Source organism: Urocitellus parryii, chromosome 15 (genome assembly GCF_045843805.1).
Source record: "Urocitellus parryii isolate mUroPar1 chromosome 15, mUroPar1.hap1, whole genome shotgun sequence".
NCBI lineage: Eukaryota > Metazoa > Chordata > Mammalia > Rodentia > Sciuridae > Urocitellus > Urocitellus parryii.
In genome coordinates, this window is record NC_135545.1 from 6,059,904 (window position 1) to 6,073,256 (window position 13,353).

At 51.4% G+C, this 13,353-nt stretch overlaps 2 protein-coding genes across 2 annotated transcripts in view; both read right to left on the reverse strand.

Annotated features, from left to right (window-relative positions):
• Nucleotides 1–9,332: 9,332 nt before the first annotated feature.
• On the reverse strand, nucleotides 9,333–10,457 carry LOC113194923 (putative G-protein coupled receptor 32). Its single transcript, XM_026406217.2, has one exon. The coding sequence runs from the start codon at nucleotides 10,455–10,457 to the stop codon at nucleotides 9,333–9,335; it is 1,125 nt and encodes a 374-aa protein (XP_026262002.2).
• Nucleotides 10,458–13,101: 2,644 nt separating this feature from the next.
• The window catches only part of LOC144250265 (symplekin-like), a 14,479-nt gene continuing 14,227 nt past the window's right edge, over nucleotides 13,102–13,353 (reverse strand). The window contains exon 10 of the mRNA XM_077792775.1: nucleotides 13,102–13,109. Coding sequence (XP_077648901.1) covers nucleotides 13,102–13,109 — 8 coding nt within the window. The remainder of the gene's footprint in view (nucleotides 13,110–13,353) is intronic.

A 13,353-nucleotide genomic window follows, 5' to 3' on the forward strand; every position in this document is an offset into this window, starting at 1 on the left:
GGGCTGGATGATGCTGTGGGGACCCACAGGCCACCACGTTAGTGTGACCTGCCGCCGTCCCCAGAACCGCCCAGGTCCTGCAGTCAGCCCCACTGTCCACCCAGAGGCCCCGGGCATCATCCTCTCCTGCTCATCATCCTCTCCTGGCTCTGCCCACGCGCCCACCCCGTTCAGAACTCATTTTCCTTCCCAGCCTCCCTGCCTCCAGCCTCCTGCTCCAGCCCATCTTGGAATACTCCAGAGCTGACCTGTCCCTCCCCTGATCGAAGCCCTTCCGGTGCTCCCCAGCACCCCTGGACAAGGTCCCAGCCCCTCAGCCCAGGGTAGAAATCCTGGGAGGCTGTCCCTGTTCCCCACTGCCTCCTCTTCTGGCCTCCCCCAACATCAAGTCTGCAGGCTTCCGGAGCCAGCTCCTGCCCTTCAACCCTTCTGTCCTCCGACCTCCTGGACTCTGCATCTCCAAATCTCAGAGCCCTACCTGCCAGGTGGCTTCTCTGAGCAGCTCCTCCTCCAGGTGGAGAAACCAAAGCCCAGAAAGAGGGATTCAAAATCCCACTGCAAAGCCGACACCGTGGGACCCTGAGGCCTGCAAGGCCAGCTCTGTCTGCAGGCCTCACTGTATCCCCTCTGTTCCGTGGTGTCCTCCTCTGGCAGGTGGAGGGTAGGTGTCTTCCGGGTGTCTGAGCAGGAGCTAGTAACAAGGACTCCCCAGAGGATTGGAAGTGGAACCTGTGGGCAGCTCACAGCGAGGGAAGAGGAAGTGGGAGCCGGGGCCTGGCTGGGAATCAGAGAGGCCACTGAGTGGGGCTGAGCCTGGGCCTCGGTTTCCCCTCTGTGTATCCCAGGGTGGTTTCGGCCCCTCCCCCGGCCTGCAGCCCTGCCTGTTGTAGCCCCGCCCACCATCTGCCTCCCAGCTCCCCACTTCCCTCTGCTCTGCAGTTCCTAGAATAAGCCACACCTCTCACACACACAGGCACAAACAGCACTGTCCCTGCTGTTACTCATCCCTTTGCTGAAGAAGCAAACTCCTATGTATCCTTCAAAACCCAATTGGGTACCACTTTCCCTGGAAACCCTTATCTGGCCACCACTCACCCCATCAGACTGGGTCAGGTACCACTGTCCTTGTATGCATCATGTCTCAGAGTGGGTTGGTGCTATGCCAAGGGCAAAGACTAAGTGTCCACTGAGAACAGGACAGTGTGTGATGTCCTTTACATCACTTTAATTTCTTCCAAGATCCCCGTGAGGATGTTACTATGGCTGCCTGCATCTTACCAGGGGGAGACTGAGGCACAGAGCGAGCACAAGGAACTGAGCCGGCCAGGAAGTAAAAGGACTGAGGAAGGGATCTAGGGCCACCGACTGTGGCTGCATCATGTCATCCTGATGAAACCCGAGAACTCCTTGAGCCACCAAACCCCACGAGGCCACAGGGCATGTCGGGAAAGGATGAGTGAACCAACAGTCCTGTGTCCACCCTGCAGACTCCCACTCACTAACCATGCCCCATTCGCATGTCCCCTGCTCCAGGAAGAAGCAGGGTCCTGCCTGGAGCCTCCTTTCCGCCCTCTCACTCCCTTGACCCCCCTCCACTGAAACCGTCTCTGCCCAGTGTGTTTCCTGAACAACCCAGGAGCCCCCCAAAGGCTGATTCACATCCCCAGCATCATCCCGTCAGGCGGCTTGGGCACAGATTTACACGGACAGCTGATGGTCTGGAGACGGCCTGGAGGGGGGGGGGGGGCTAAAATCAGGGGGGAAATAGCAAAACCTCGGGCCAGTTCTCCAGGGAAGAGCCTGCGGGGCTGCAGGCCCAGAGCCCGAACTCCCACCTGCTGACCCTCCCCTTGCTCTGGCCTCTGGTGTGACCCCCATGCACGCTCCTCGGCTGGAGAACCAGGGGTCCGTCAACTTGTGATGAAGGATGACCATACTCCATCCGCCCCACTGTCCTTATCTGCACCGGGCACCTCTAGGCCTGGACCCTGCAGGGCCAGCTGCCTGCAGCACCCTTCCGCCCGCAGCCTCCTGGGTGCCTCGGGTGGGGTCTTCAGGTCTGCTCAGCGTGTCCTGGTCCCAAAAAAGTCCCCAGGCCATGGGAGGGGGCAGTAGCCTCTCTTCCCTTGCTCTCCCCTAATCCCTCTTCCTATTGCTCGTGACCAGCTATTGTCTTTAACTTGGGCCTCCTGCCAATCATTTGTGTCCCCCACCCCATGCTCTCACTTTGAATCGCCATCAGAGCAGGGACAGCAGGGGTTCCTCCCACTCTGTGCCTGAGAGCGCTTGATGCTTCATAAAGACTGTTGAATGAGGGGCTGGGGGTGTGGCTCAAGTGGTAGCGCGCTCGCCTGGCATGCGTGCGGCCTGGGTTCGATCCTCAGCACCACATACAAAGACGTTGTGTCCGCCGAGAACAAAAAATTAATATTAAAAATTCTCTCTCTCTGTCCCCCTCTCTCTCTCACTCTCTCTTAAAAAAAAAAAAAAAAAAAAAAAGGACTGTTGAATGAGGTGAGCCAGGATCCCTGTGCCCACTGAGGTGGCAGATGGAGGGCCCCCAGGAGGTCCCCGGTCTAACCCCTGGGACCCGGGAATGTGTACCATGACTCAGCGAAGGGAAGCCAAGGCCACAGTGGCACTAAGGCTGCTGCTCTCGTCCTCTGACAACAGGGAGACCACATCGGGTGGTCCAGGTGGGCCTGATGTGGCCACAGAGGTCCTTGTGGGGAAGAGGAAGGTGAAAGAGTTGGAGCCAGGGACAGATGTCAAGAGGCCCTGGGGAACGTGGGCCCCTCACCAGGCTCGGAAAGGCAGCTGACTCTCCTCAAGAACCCAGAGAACTTTTTAGGAACCTGTAAAATAATTTGTGTTGCTTGAAGCCCCCAAACTTGGATACTTTGTTACAGCAGCAAGAAGGAACCAATACACCCATTTTATAGACCAGCAAATGGAGACACTCAGAAGGTCACACAGTCACTTCATTGTTGAGTTTGCCTTTGGAAGGAGAAGGGGGTGGGGAGTTGGGGGCAGACTGCAGATAAAGGGGGTCTACACCCAAGATGGCTAAAGGGGGGACCTGGAGGGAGTGGCTAGGCCGTGGTGGCAGTGGGTAGGACAGGTATTGGGAAAGAGGAAGGAGCAACCAGAAGAGGGGAAGTGGGTGGCTCCTGTGGACCTCAAACTGCGGGAGATGTGGAGGAGGAGGTAAAGCCAGGCAGGAGGAGTGTCCTGGATCTGTGCCCACTGCCAGGTTTCCCCCAGCAGGGCCCCTGCCCTCCCGCAGTGCCTGCCCCATCACCTTCTCCAGCTCAGTGGCCCTCCCGGCTCAGGCCACCTCCTCCACCCCTGGACCCTGGACGCAGCCTCCTCCTGGCCTCTGGCCATCCCCCACCAGGGATCTTTCTACCCTCTGCCTTCCCTGCTTACAGACCTCTCATGACCCCCAGCACCCTGGCAAATCCCCCAGTCCCTCAGCCTGGGATCCAGCTCCCCCCTGGAGCCCCACGCTGGCGCGGGGGTGGCTAAGCCCTCTGCTACAGCCTGAGCACCTCCCTGGTGGTTGGTGCCCATCTCCACAGTCTCAGTAGGCAAATTCAGTTAGAAGGTGGTCACATCGTCTCCTTATTTTATTCCACACGAACAAGAGTGGGCACCCGGAGCCCACGGGGCATCTGGCAGTGCTGCGGAAGCGGGTGGACGCCGGACTCCCACGGTCTTGAGTTCGAATCCCGGCCCTGGCAGCGCGTCCTGGGGAGGGGGGGCGGGCACCGTGCACGAATTAGGCTCCTACCTCGCAGGCAGAGCAGCTTCGAGGAGTAAAAGGCCCGGGGCGCTCAGACCGACGGTGTACGCGCGGGGAGGGCTCCCGCGCGGGGCTGGGGACGTGTCGAGGTGAGGAGTCTCATGACAGCTATTTTCCGACATTTGATGACAGACTGTCTCCTAAGGCTGGGAACATCTCAAACCAGGCCAGATTGGGGGCGACGCCTCCCCTCCCGCGTCGCCTGCGAGAAACAGAGGTAGTGATTAAGATCGCATAATTACCTCCTGCTGCCGGGGAGGCGAACCTCTCTCCTGCCTGGGATCCTGGGGTTAGGATGCCTTCCCCTAGCTGCGTAGAGGCTTCCCGACGCTGCAGTCTCCACCCCTGGGAGGGATTGGCACCTACTATGTGCGGGGCCCACACGTGCGCGATCAGGGCTCCCCAGCAGGTGAAGGCTGCAGACTCCCCAGAATGGAAAGTACCCCGGGCCGGAATGTCGACCCCGCCCGAAAACTAGCATTCAGGCCCCCCCTCTGGGATGTGAGCCCTCCCACTCGGACATCAGCCCCTCCTCCTGGAGCGTTAGCCCCGCCCCCTGGACTCCAGCCCCTTCCCCAGGAGGTCAGCCTCTCCCCCCGCCCCCCAATGTCATTTTTTTCAATTCACGATCTTTGCCTCCTGCGCCATTTACCCGTCGGGTACTCTATGGGTTGAGGCCGTCAGCCCCGTCAAGTGCTGGGCGACCTTCCGTGAGTGACTTTACCTCGCTGAGCCTAGAGTTTCCTCGTCTGTATGAAGGACATCAAGGCAGTGCGGTCCCCAAGGGTTGAAAGGCTGATGTCGGGGGCTCACAGGTTTATAAATCCCTGGACAGGATCTGGCACTCTGGAGGTCGTGATGGATGGAGGAGCGACTGGCCTCCTGTTGTCACAGCAGTCGGATGCGATGAGGAGTTTCAGTCCCGACTGGAGGAGAAACCCGGGGCTCCCGGAGGGGTCCAGGGAAATGCCAGCCCCGCGGGACCTTGCCCAGGAGCGCTCCGGAGCGCAGCCCCTCCTGGCCACGCCGCCAGCTCCCCGCCACCAGAGACCACCGCCCCCGCAAGGAGAGTCCCGCAGCGGGCCCTGAAAGCCACCGTCGACTTGAGAGAACGTCGCCGCACTCATTAGAAAATCAATGCAAATTAAAAACCTCCCCGGGATCCACTTTCCCTGGAGAAGGCGAGGAGCAGAGAGTCTGACTCGCGGTTGCGTGGGCGAAGCCAGCCGTGGAAACAGCTTTGCCGAGCGGCGCTGAGTGGCGGTGTCTGGCGACACGGAACACGCCCTCTGACCCTGCAGTTCCCCGCCGGGGAGCTCCTTCTAACAGGTGTCACCGCTGATCGTCGCAGACTCCTGCCGCCTCCTCGGTGCCGGCAGCCACCTGGGCGCCTCACCCACACGAACAGGAGCACTCCTCGCGGCGACCCTTTGCCAGAGGCCCCTCAGTGTCCCCATTTTACACGGGTGGAAACCAAGGCGTGGAGGGCGGGAGCGGCTTGCCTGGTGTCCCCAACAATAAATGACCATGTCTTAGTGTGGACTAAGACTTTTGAGACTCAAAAAAGTACATAAATGTTAAGGGATATTATTGCTAGGAGAGAGAGAGAGAGAGAGAGAGAGAGAGAGAGAGAGAGAGAGAGAGAGAGAGAGAGAGGAAAAAGAATAACAATTTCCCTCCAAGAACCATCTTCTTATCCTTGCCCACACCTTTTTATTAATTTCCTCATTAACCTCTATTAAGGTTGATGTTTCCTTTCAACTTTTGGTGCATTCATTTTATTGTTCTTTTTCTACTTTCTGGAATGGTTTGCTTTACTAATTTCCTTTTGGACTTTTGTTTTCCCCCCTATTAAAATTTAGAGCTACAGATTGTCTTCTAGGCACTGCCTTGGTCCTCCCTTGGCCAGTTTGGGTGGGCAGTGTTTCTAAATCAGGCGGAACTTGAATTTTAATTATGGTTGAACACAGGAGGTACCGATCAAGGTGTTTTGCAACTATGTCCAAGTGGGAGTGGGAATTTGGGGTCCTTCCTCTTGTTGGATTTTTTATTTCCTATGTGGCCTGTGTTACTTCTACTCTGCAGGGTCATTCTAAGCTGTGCTTATGACCTAAATCAACCAGTTTGGGGTGGGGAAAGAATACCATTGTAGAATCTTTTTTTTTTTTTTTTTTTTTTTTTAATGTTTTTCATTTGTATTTCTTTTTTTTTTTATTTTTTTATTTTTAGTTCTCGGCGGACACAACATCTTTGTTGGTATGTGGTGCTGAGGATCGAACCCGGGCCGCACGCATGCCAGGCGAGCGCGCTACCGCTTGAGCCACATCCCCAGCCCCCCATTGTAGAATCTTGATTTTTTGTTTTAATGCTCTAAAGCTCATAATTGGGACAGTTAGGAAATTTGAATATGGGCTTTTGTTACATCATATCATGTTAAAGTTCTTAAGGAGAAGAATGAAGTTATGGTTGTGCAGGGAAAATGCCCTTGTTCTTAGTGGCACAGGCTGAAGAATTTATAAGTGACATATAATGTCCTACTTTCCAAAGTTTCAAAATTTTCTGGAGCTGCCTGTAAACACGGCCCCTTAGGGACAGCACCTTGTCAGGGCGCCCTTTCCTGTGTCTCTGTCTTGGCTTGCTACAGTGGTGGAGGTGCGGTAATGTACACATGCAGGTGTGAGGAAAGGAAGCGGGAAGAGAGAGGGAACATGGGAACATCTGTGGGGTGGAAAATATTAACATCTGGGAACTTTATAGTAACCAGGTAACTGAATGGTAACCAGTACTGTTCTGGTAATCATACCTTAGAAGTTTTTCAAGTGAAATCTTTTGTTTTTTAAAAAAAATTTTTTTTTAGTTGTAGTTGGACACAATACCTTTATTTTATTTATTTATTTTTATGTGGTGCTGAGGATCGAACCCAGCACCTTGCACATGCTAGGCGAGCACTCTACTGCAACCTCAGTCCATAAAAGACAAGTGTTTACAAAAAAGTTTGGGACAGAGGTCACCTTTAGAGTTGGAGGAGTGATTGGGAGGAGGAGGAAGAGGAGGAGGAGGAGGAGGAGGAGGAGGAGGAGGAGGAGGAGGAGGAGGAGGAGGGATATGAACCCTAGAGTAGTGTGTTATTCTGTGACCTGGCTAAGTCGCGCTCTCATGGTTTTTCACTTGGTGATCAATCAATTAATTCTCCCAGTTCTTTTTTTTTTTTAATGTTCTCCAGAATTTGTGTTAGATGGAATAATTTTCGAACTTTCAAAGATACATTGTAGCAAGCTCAAAGCAATCTAGACACCATCAGTAGGGGTTGGGTGAAATACCTTTAGGCACAGTGTATCTACATAAGAGAACACTTGGCCCCACCACTGAGAAACCATGTGGCAGCCTCACAGACATTTATAAGCAGCTGTCTCTTAGACACACTCTTGTTTGTTTGTTTGCAGTGCAAGGGGTTGGAATCAGGGTTTCCTGCATGTCAGGCAAGCACTCTACCACTGAGCCACATCCCTAGTCCCTAGACTCTTAATAGAACACACATGGTGTGGGATAATGTACTTGGCATGTTCTGTTTGTGTTAAAAATAATTGTGCATGGGTAGGCTATCTGGAAGGATATGCAAGAAGGTGATGTCATCTCCAGGGAGGAAAAGTAGGCATGGAGGATGAGGAGTAGGAGTGAGAGTTTCTTTTTTGCCATGTGCCTACACCGCTTTAAAGTTTTGGTTTGTTTTTAATAAGCCACTTCCTGCAGTTAGTGTTTTTCAAGGTGCCTCCATCCTTCCCGTCACCGGGGTACCGGGTCATTTAGTCCTCTCCTCACCCATGAAACTGGAAGCATTTGGTCCCATTTTACAGAGTTGGTAAACTAAGGCTCTGAGTGGCAGAGTTTCAGAACACGTCAGAGCTGGGCCAGAGATGCCACTAAGAATTGGGACAAGTAGTGTGATGGTGTCTGGTTTGGATGGTTTTCTGTTTGTTTGTTTTTCCTCTCCCTAGAACTAAGGGAATGGTGCCCCGCGACTAGGAACCACTAGCATTTCTATCCCTGGAGAGAAGCATGTATCAGCAAGGGCCGCTCTGGGTTTCCAGTAAGAGCAAGTCTGACTCTAAGTGGCTTTGGCAGTACGGAAACTTACTACCTCCCTTCATACAGTTCCAGGGGTTGGTGGCCCAACAGGTACAGGTCCATTCAGCTGCTGCAGCACAGACACCAGGTGACAGTGGCTCCAGGAAACTGGAATTTGAGCTCTCTCTTCATGGCCCGGGTGTGAACATCCAGGGCTGGCAGGGGTTCTCCTTGGGGACACATAGCTTCCCATGTGGCTTGCCACAGTGGTTGCTGTGCAGATTGTAAAAAAAAAAAAACGGCCCCAGTTCCGTATGCTGCTCAGAATCCATGGCCTTTTGCAATGTCGCTTTGCGGATTTTCCGATTGAGAGGTGGAACCTCTCGCCTGATCTAGGCTGGCGTGTGACTTGTTTTGACCAGTAGGAACGATGGTCACCTGTGCAAAGTTCCAAGCTTTATCTCCTGCTTTTCTCACTCTTAAAACCCTCCTCTTGGGCTGGGGATGTGGCTCAGTGGTAGAGCACTTGCCTAGCAGCACAGGACCCTGGGTTTAATCCCCAGTACCCCCTAAAAATCAAACAAAAACAAAACAAAGCCTCTCCACATGAATGCCACATTAAAAAAAAAAAAGTCACACTGCAGGACAATAGGAACTATATGGCTTGGCCAATCCCATTATCCCAGTTGACCAGCCACCCCTCCCAGAATCATTTAGCAGGTCCACAGGTGCATGAGGGGGTCCAACTAAGACAAGAAAACTGCTCAGCTGAGCCCAGTCTAAATTTCTTAACCACAGAAATCATAAAAGGTTGTGATTCTAAGCTTCTCGATTTTGGGAGTGTTTGTTCCGCAGTAAAAGCTAACGGATCCATTCACTCTCTAGTCACATGGAGAAAGCAAGGGGCAAGCCCCTTTCATTTAGGGCCCTTCAAGGAAGTCACACTGATGATGTCCACTCCATCCTACTGGCCAGAAAGGAGTCCCATGGATGCCTCTACTTGCTACAGTTACTGGAAAATGTAGTCTTTTCTTTCTTTCTTTCTTTTTCTTTGTCTGTCTGTATTTCCTCCTTCTTTCTTTCTTTCTTTCTGGTCAACCACATGTCCAGCTTAAAGCAAAGAAAACTGTTGTAAAGGCGCTGGGGATGTGGCTCAGCGGTAGCGCGCTCGCCTGGCATGTGTGCGGCCCGGGTTCGATCCTCAGCACCATATACCAATAAAGATGTTGTGTCTGCCGAGAACTAAGGTAAAAATGTTAAAAAAAAAAAAAAAAGAAAAAAGAAAACTGTTGTAAAGAAAGGGAATGAGGCCTGAGGTTGTAGCTCAGTGGTAGAGTGCTTGCCCTGCATATGTGAGGCCCAGCACCATACAAAAATAAACAAATAAAGATAAAGATCTTGTGTCCATCTACATCTAAAAAAAAAATTAAAGGAATGGTGGGGAATACCTAGCTGTCCCAAGCTATGGAGGGAGATTTCCAGCTGCTGCTGGGAGGTTCCCATTGTCCTCTGGGGACTTCATCTCCGGGACAGGATGATTGATGAATCCCTCATCGCCAAACGCTCTGGCCAGGGCAGAAGGCAAGGACTGAAAAAACTTTTCTTGGAAATCTCTGCCAATAAAGACATAGAGAAAGGGGTTGAGGCAGCTGTTGAGGCAGCCCAGGGAGAAGGCAGCCCACAGGACGAGCATCATCTTAGGCCAGTGGGATTGCTTTTGCATCATCAGTAGCCCTGACTGGACCAGGAGCGCCATGTTGAACGGGAACCAGAAGAGGAAGAAGGCATTCACCAGCACCAGCAGCATTCTCTTGGGCCTGCTGCTGTGGACCCAGCCTACCTGCCGGAGCTTGGCCTGGATGAGGTGGGCACAGGTGCCAATGATCACCAAGGGCACCAGGAAGCCCAGCAGGAAGTGAGCGATGGCCACGGCCATCTGTCCCTTCCAAGACGTTGGCTCCCCATCCCGGGTGACCTCGTTCTGTAGGTTGAACTTGAAGTAGCAGTAGTCACATCCATTCACTTTTCCAGTGGCCCGGAATTTCAGGTAGGGAGAGCACGCGGTGGCGGCCAGGAGCCACACACCCAGGGCCAGCCAACTGGCCCGTCGGGCGGTGCGGTGGTTCCAGGCCCAGACAGGGTAGAGAACAGAGAGGCAACGGTCCACAGAGATGAGGACCAGGAAGTAGATGCTGGCGAAGAGGTTCAGGGCCAGGAAGGCCATGTAGAGTTTGCAGACCACATCGTCGAGGGGCCACTGGCCGAAGGCAACATTGTGGATGGCGATGGGCAGGAAGAGCAAGCCCCAGAAATCAGCAAGGGCCAGGTTGAAGAACCAGATGGTGGTGACGGTCCGGGCCATTCGGAAGGCGGTCATCCACAGCACCAGCCCGTTGCCCAGCACACCCATGGCGAAGGACACGGACAGCACTGCTGCGGTCAGCTGGCGGAGGTACCCCATCTGCTCAGGCAGGCACTCAGGCAGGCACTCGGAAGCACTCATCTTTCTAGAAGAGGAATCATCACATGTCAGAGCCAGAGGCTGCTTCTCACGGGAGCCCACAGTCCCCTGGAAGACCCCAATCATCCATTCCTCCATTCAGTCACTTTTTCTTGGCTGGGAGTAGGGACACACGCCTGTAATCCCAGGGGCTCAGAAGGCTGAGGCAGGAGGATCACGAGTTCAAAGCCCACCTCAGCAAGGCCCTAAGCAGCTCAGGGAGACCCTGTCTCTAAATAAAGCACAAAAAAAGGGGGTGGGATGTGGCTCAGTGGTTGAGTGCCTCTGGGTTCAATGCCTGGTGCCAAAATAATAATAATTTTTTATCGAGGGCCGATTATATCACAATGATATTCTTCTAGGTATGGGAGATGAGTAATGCAGCAAGGCAAGCCTTCACAGAACTTGTAGCCTAGGAAAGTATGTCAGACGTAACACCTAAAATAAGTAAATCCGTGATGAACTGCTGTAGAAGATGACATGTTATGGGGGAGAGTCAAAAGGAGTGGTTCTGATTTTTGGTAACATTAATGCAGCTTTTTCAAATAGTTCTACAGTCAAAAAATTACAAACACTAGACAACAATATCAAAGATCAATCTACTGATCGAAAACACTGGAGAGTAATCAAAATAGGCATCAACTAGAGGAGGGTTTTAGTTGGCATCTTTTGTGTGTGCTCACTATACTGACCCTACCGTTCCCAGACGCAGGGGTGCACACCTTTAATCCCAGAAGCTTGGGAGGCTGAGGCAGGAGGATCCCGAGTTCAAAGCCAGCCTTAGCACAAGTGAGGTGTTGAGCAGCTCAGTGAGACCCTGTCTCTAAATAAAATACAAAATAGGGCTGGGATGTGGCTCAGTGGTTTAGTACCCTTGAATTCAATCCCCAGTGCCAGAAAAGAAGAAAAACTCTACCTGCCCAGCTGATGTGTGTTATGAGAGGACAGAGATAAGAGCAAGGAAATTGGCCATAAAGATAGTAGGAGGCAGAGAACTGGGGAAGGAAGCCACCCATGGGGTAAACGCCAAAATCTGCATACAAAGCCCATCCAAACCTTTTCCTGGCTAAATTATGCATGTCTGGGGGAGACACCTAGATGCCTAGTGGAAAAGGAACAGTTGAAATTAGAAATTTTAGAGCACAGATTTCAACCATCGTCCACAGAGGTGACACAGACTTTGGGGTTTCAGTCCAGCCAACTTAATTGTCTGCCAAAACAAAAGTCACTTTTCTTTTTCTTTTTTTTTTAAGAGAGAGAGAGAGAGAGAATTTTTTAATATTTATTTTTTAATTTTTGGCGGACACAACATCTTTGTATGTGGTGCTGAGGATCGAACCCGGGCCACACGCATGCCAGGTGAGCGTGCTACCGCTTGAGCCACGTCCCCAGCCCAAAAGTCACTTTTCAAAGGAACATAACACAATGCAGATTCTAAATGTCACTTATGATCTCCAGTCTGTGTGAAAACCTCTAGACATGGGAAGTAACAGAGATGTACAGGCCACGCCCAAGAAAAAAGGAGCAATACAAAAACCCTGGGGTGACATGGATATTGTACCACACAAGGATGTTAAATCACCTGATACAAATGTGTTCGAAGACTTCAAGGAAAAGGTATTCGTGATAAACAAACTGGAGGCCCATGGCCTGCTTAGAGGTCACTCTGGACATCTTGACCAGAAAAACTGCTGACCTTCGGAATCAGAATATCCTGAAATTAGGATGTTCTCTCCAAGACTGACTGAGAGACGAGGAAGCACAGATCGCTCCCCTCGGCTGTTTGCAAAACGCTGTGCTCATTCCCTTTTAATTCTATCTAGAGTTCCAGCTTGCTGGCACAGAGAAGTGCTTGCTAAAATAATGAAATCGAGCAGCTCAGCACTCACGGCCGCTTTTAATCACATCTCTGGTTCTATGCTCCTGAGAACATGCCCGCTTGCTCATTTATCTCTGGTTCTGGGTTCCTTAGAACACCGTACCATCGTTCATTCCTCCTATTTAAAAATAAAATTGCTGCTCAGCCTGGGTCTTCCCTTCATCCTGAGTGGAGTCACCCGATCCCCCGCTTTAGAACACCTTTGTCTCGGTGGGTGTCCTTGTTCACTGGCTGTGTCCAGGGTTCAGCTGGTCTGGCCTGGCAAATAAATAGTGTGGGTATTCTAGTAGAAAAGAGGAGCTATAAAAAGAGAAGTAACCAACAATTCTAGACATGAACAGTGGAGATTTCATCCAATGGATATATGGGCTTCAGAGGTGGGAAATGACCTCAGTGAACTTGAAGATAGATCAGTAGAAATGTCCCAACCGGAAAGATGAAGGAAAAAAAAAAAAAACATTAAAGAAAAATGACTAGGCCCCCCCGGGACGCTGTGGAACAATACAAGTCAGTCCACCCTAGAAGTCGTGGGATTTCAGAGCAGAAAAAGCCAATGAGACAGAGAAGTCTTTGCAAAAATAAATAAATAAATAAAAATGACCCTAAATATACCAAAGTTAGCAAAAGACATTGTCTTACAGATCCAAGAATTTCAATGAAGTCCAAGCAGAATAAATACAAGAAAATCACTCTCAAGGCACAGTGCAGGAAGAAGAATGAACTCCAAAGATAAAGAGGCAATTTTGAAAAAAAAGCTCCATAAAAATGACACTTTACATAAAGCAAAACATTGATATGAATATGAGCTGACTGATCACAGTGGGGGCGGGAATGGAATGGTGACTCGTATTTCTAAGGTGCTAAAAGAAAGAGGGGGAAAAAGTCCATTTGGGGATTTTACGACCTGTGAAGATATCCTTCAACAATGAAGAACATTTTCAAGTAAAACAAGTTGAGATGATTTACGGTGAGGTGAGCGGGCCACAAGGAAGGGTAGAGGAAGCTCTGGGGGCTGGAAGGAAATGATAGCAAAAGCTAACACGTTTCTTACGAAGAATGAAGAGGGTGAAAGGCTTTCTTAGAAAATCAAGGTAAAGGAGGGGC

Bases quoted from the DNA above. Each gene is read 5' to 3' on its own strand.
- LOC113194923 (XM_026406217.2), bottom strand. From the start codon at position 10,457: ATGATTGGGGTCTTCCAGGGGACTGTGGGCTCCCGTGAGAAGCAGCCT.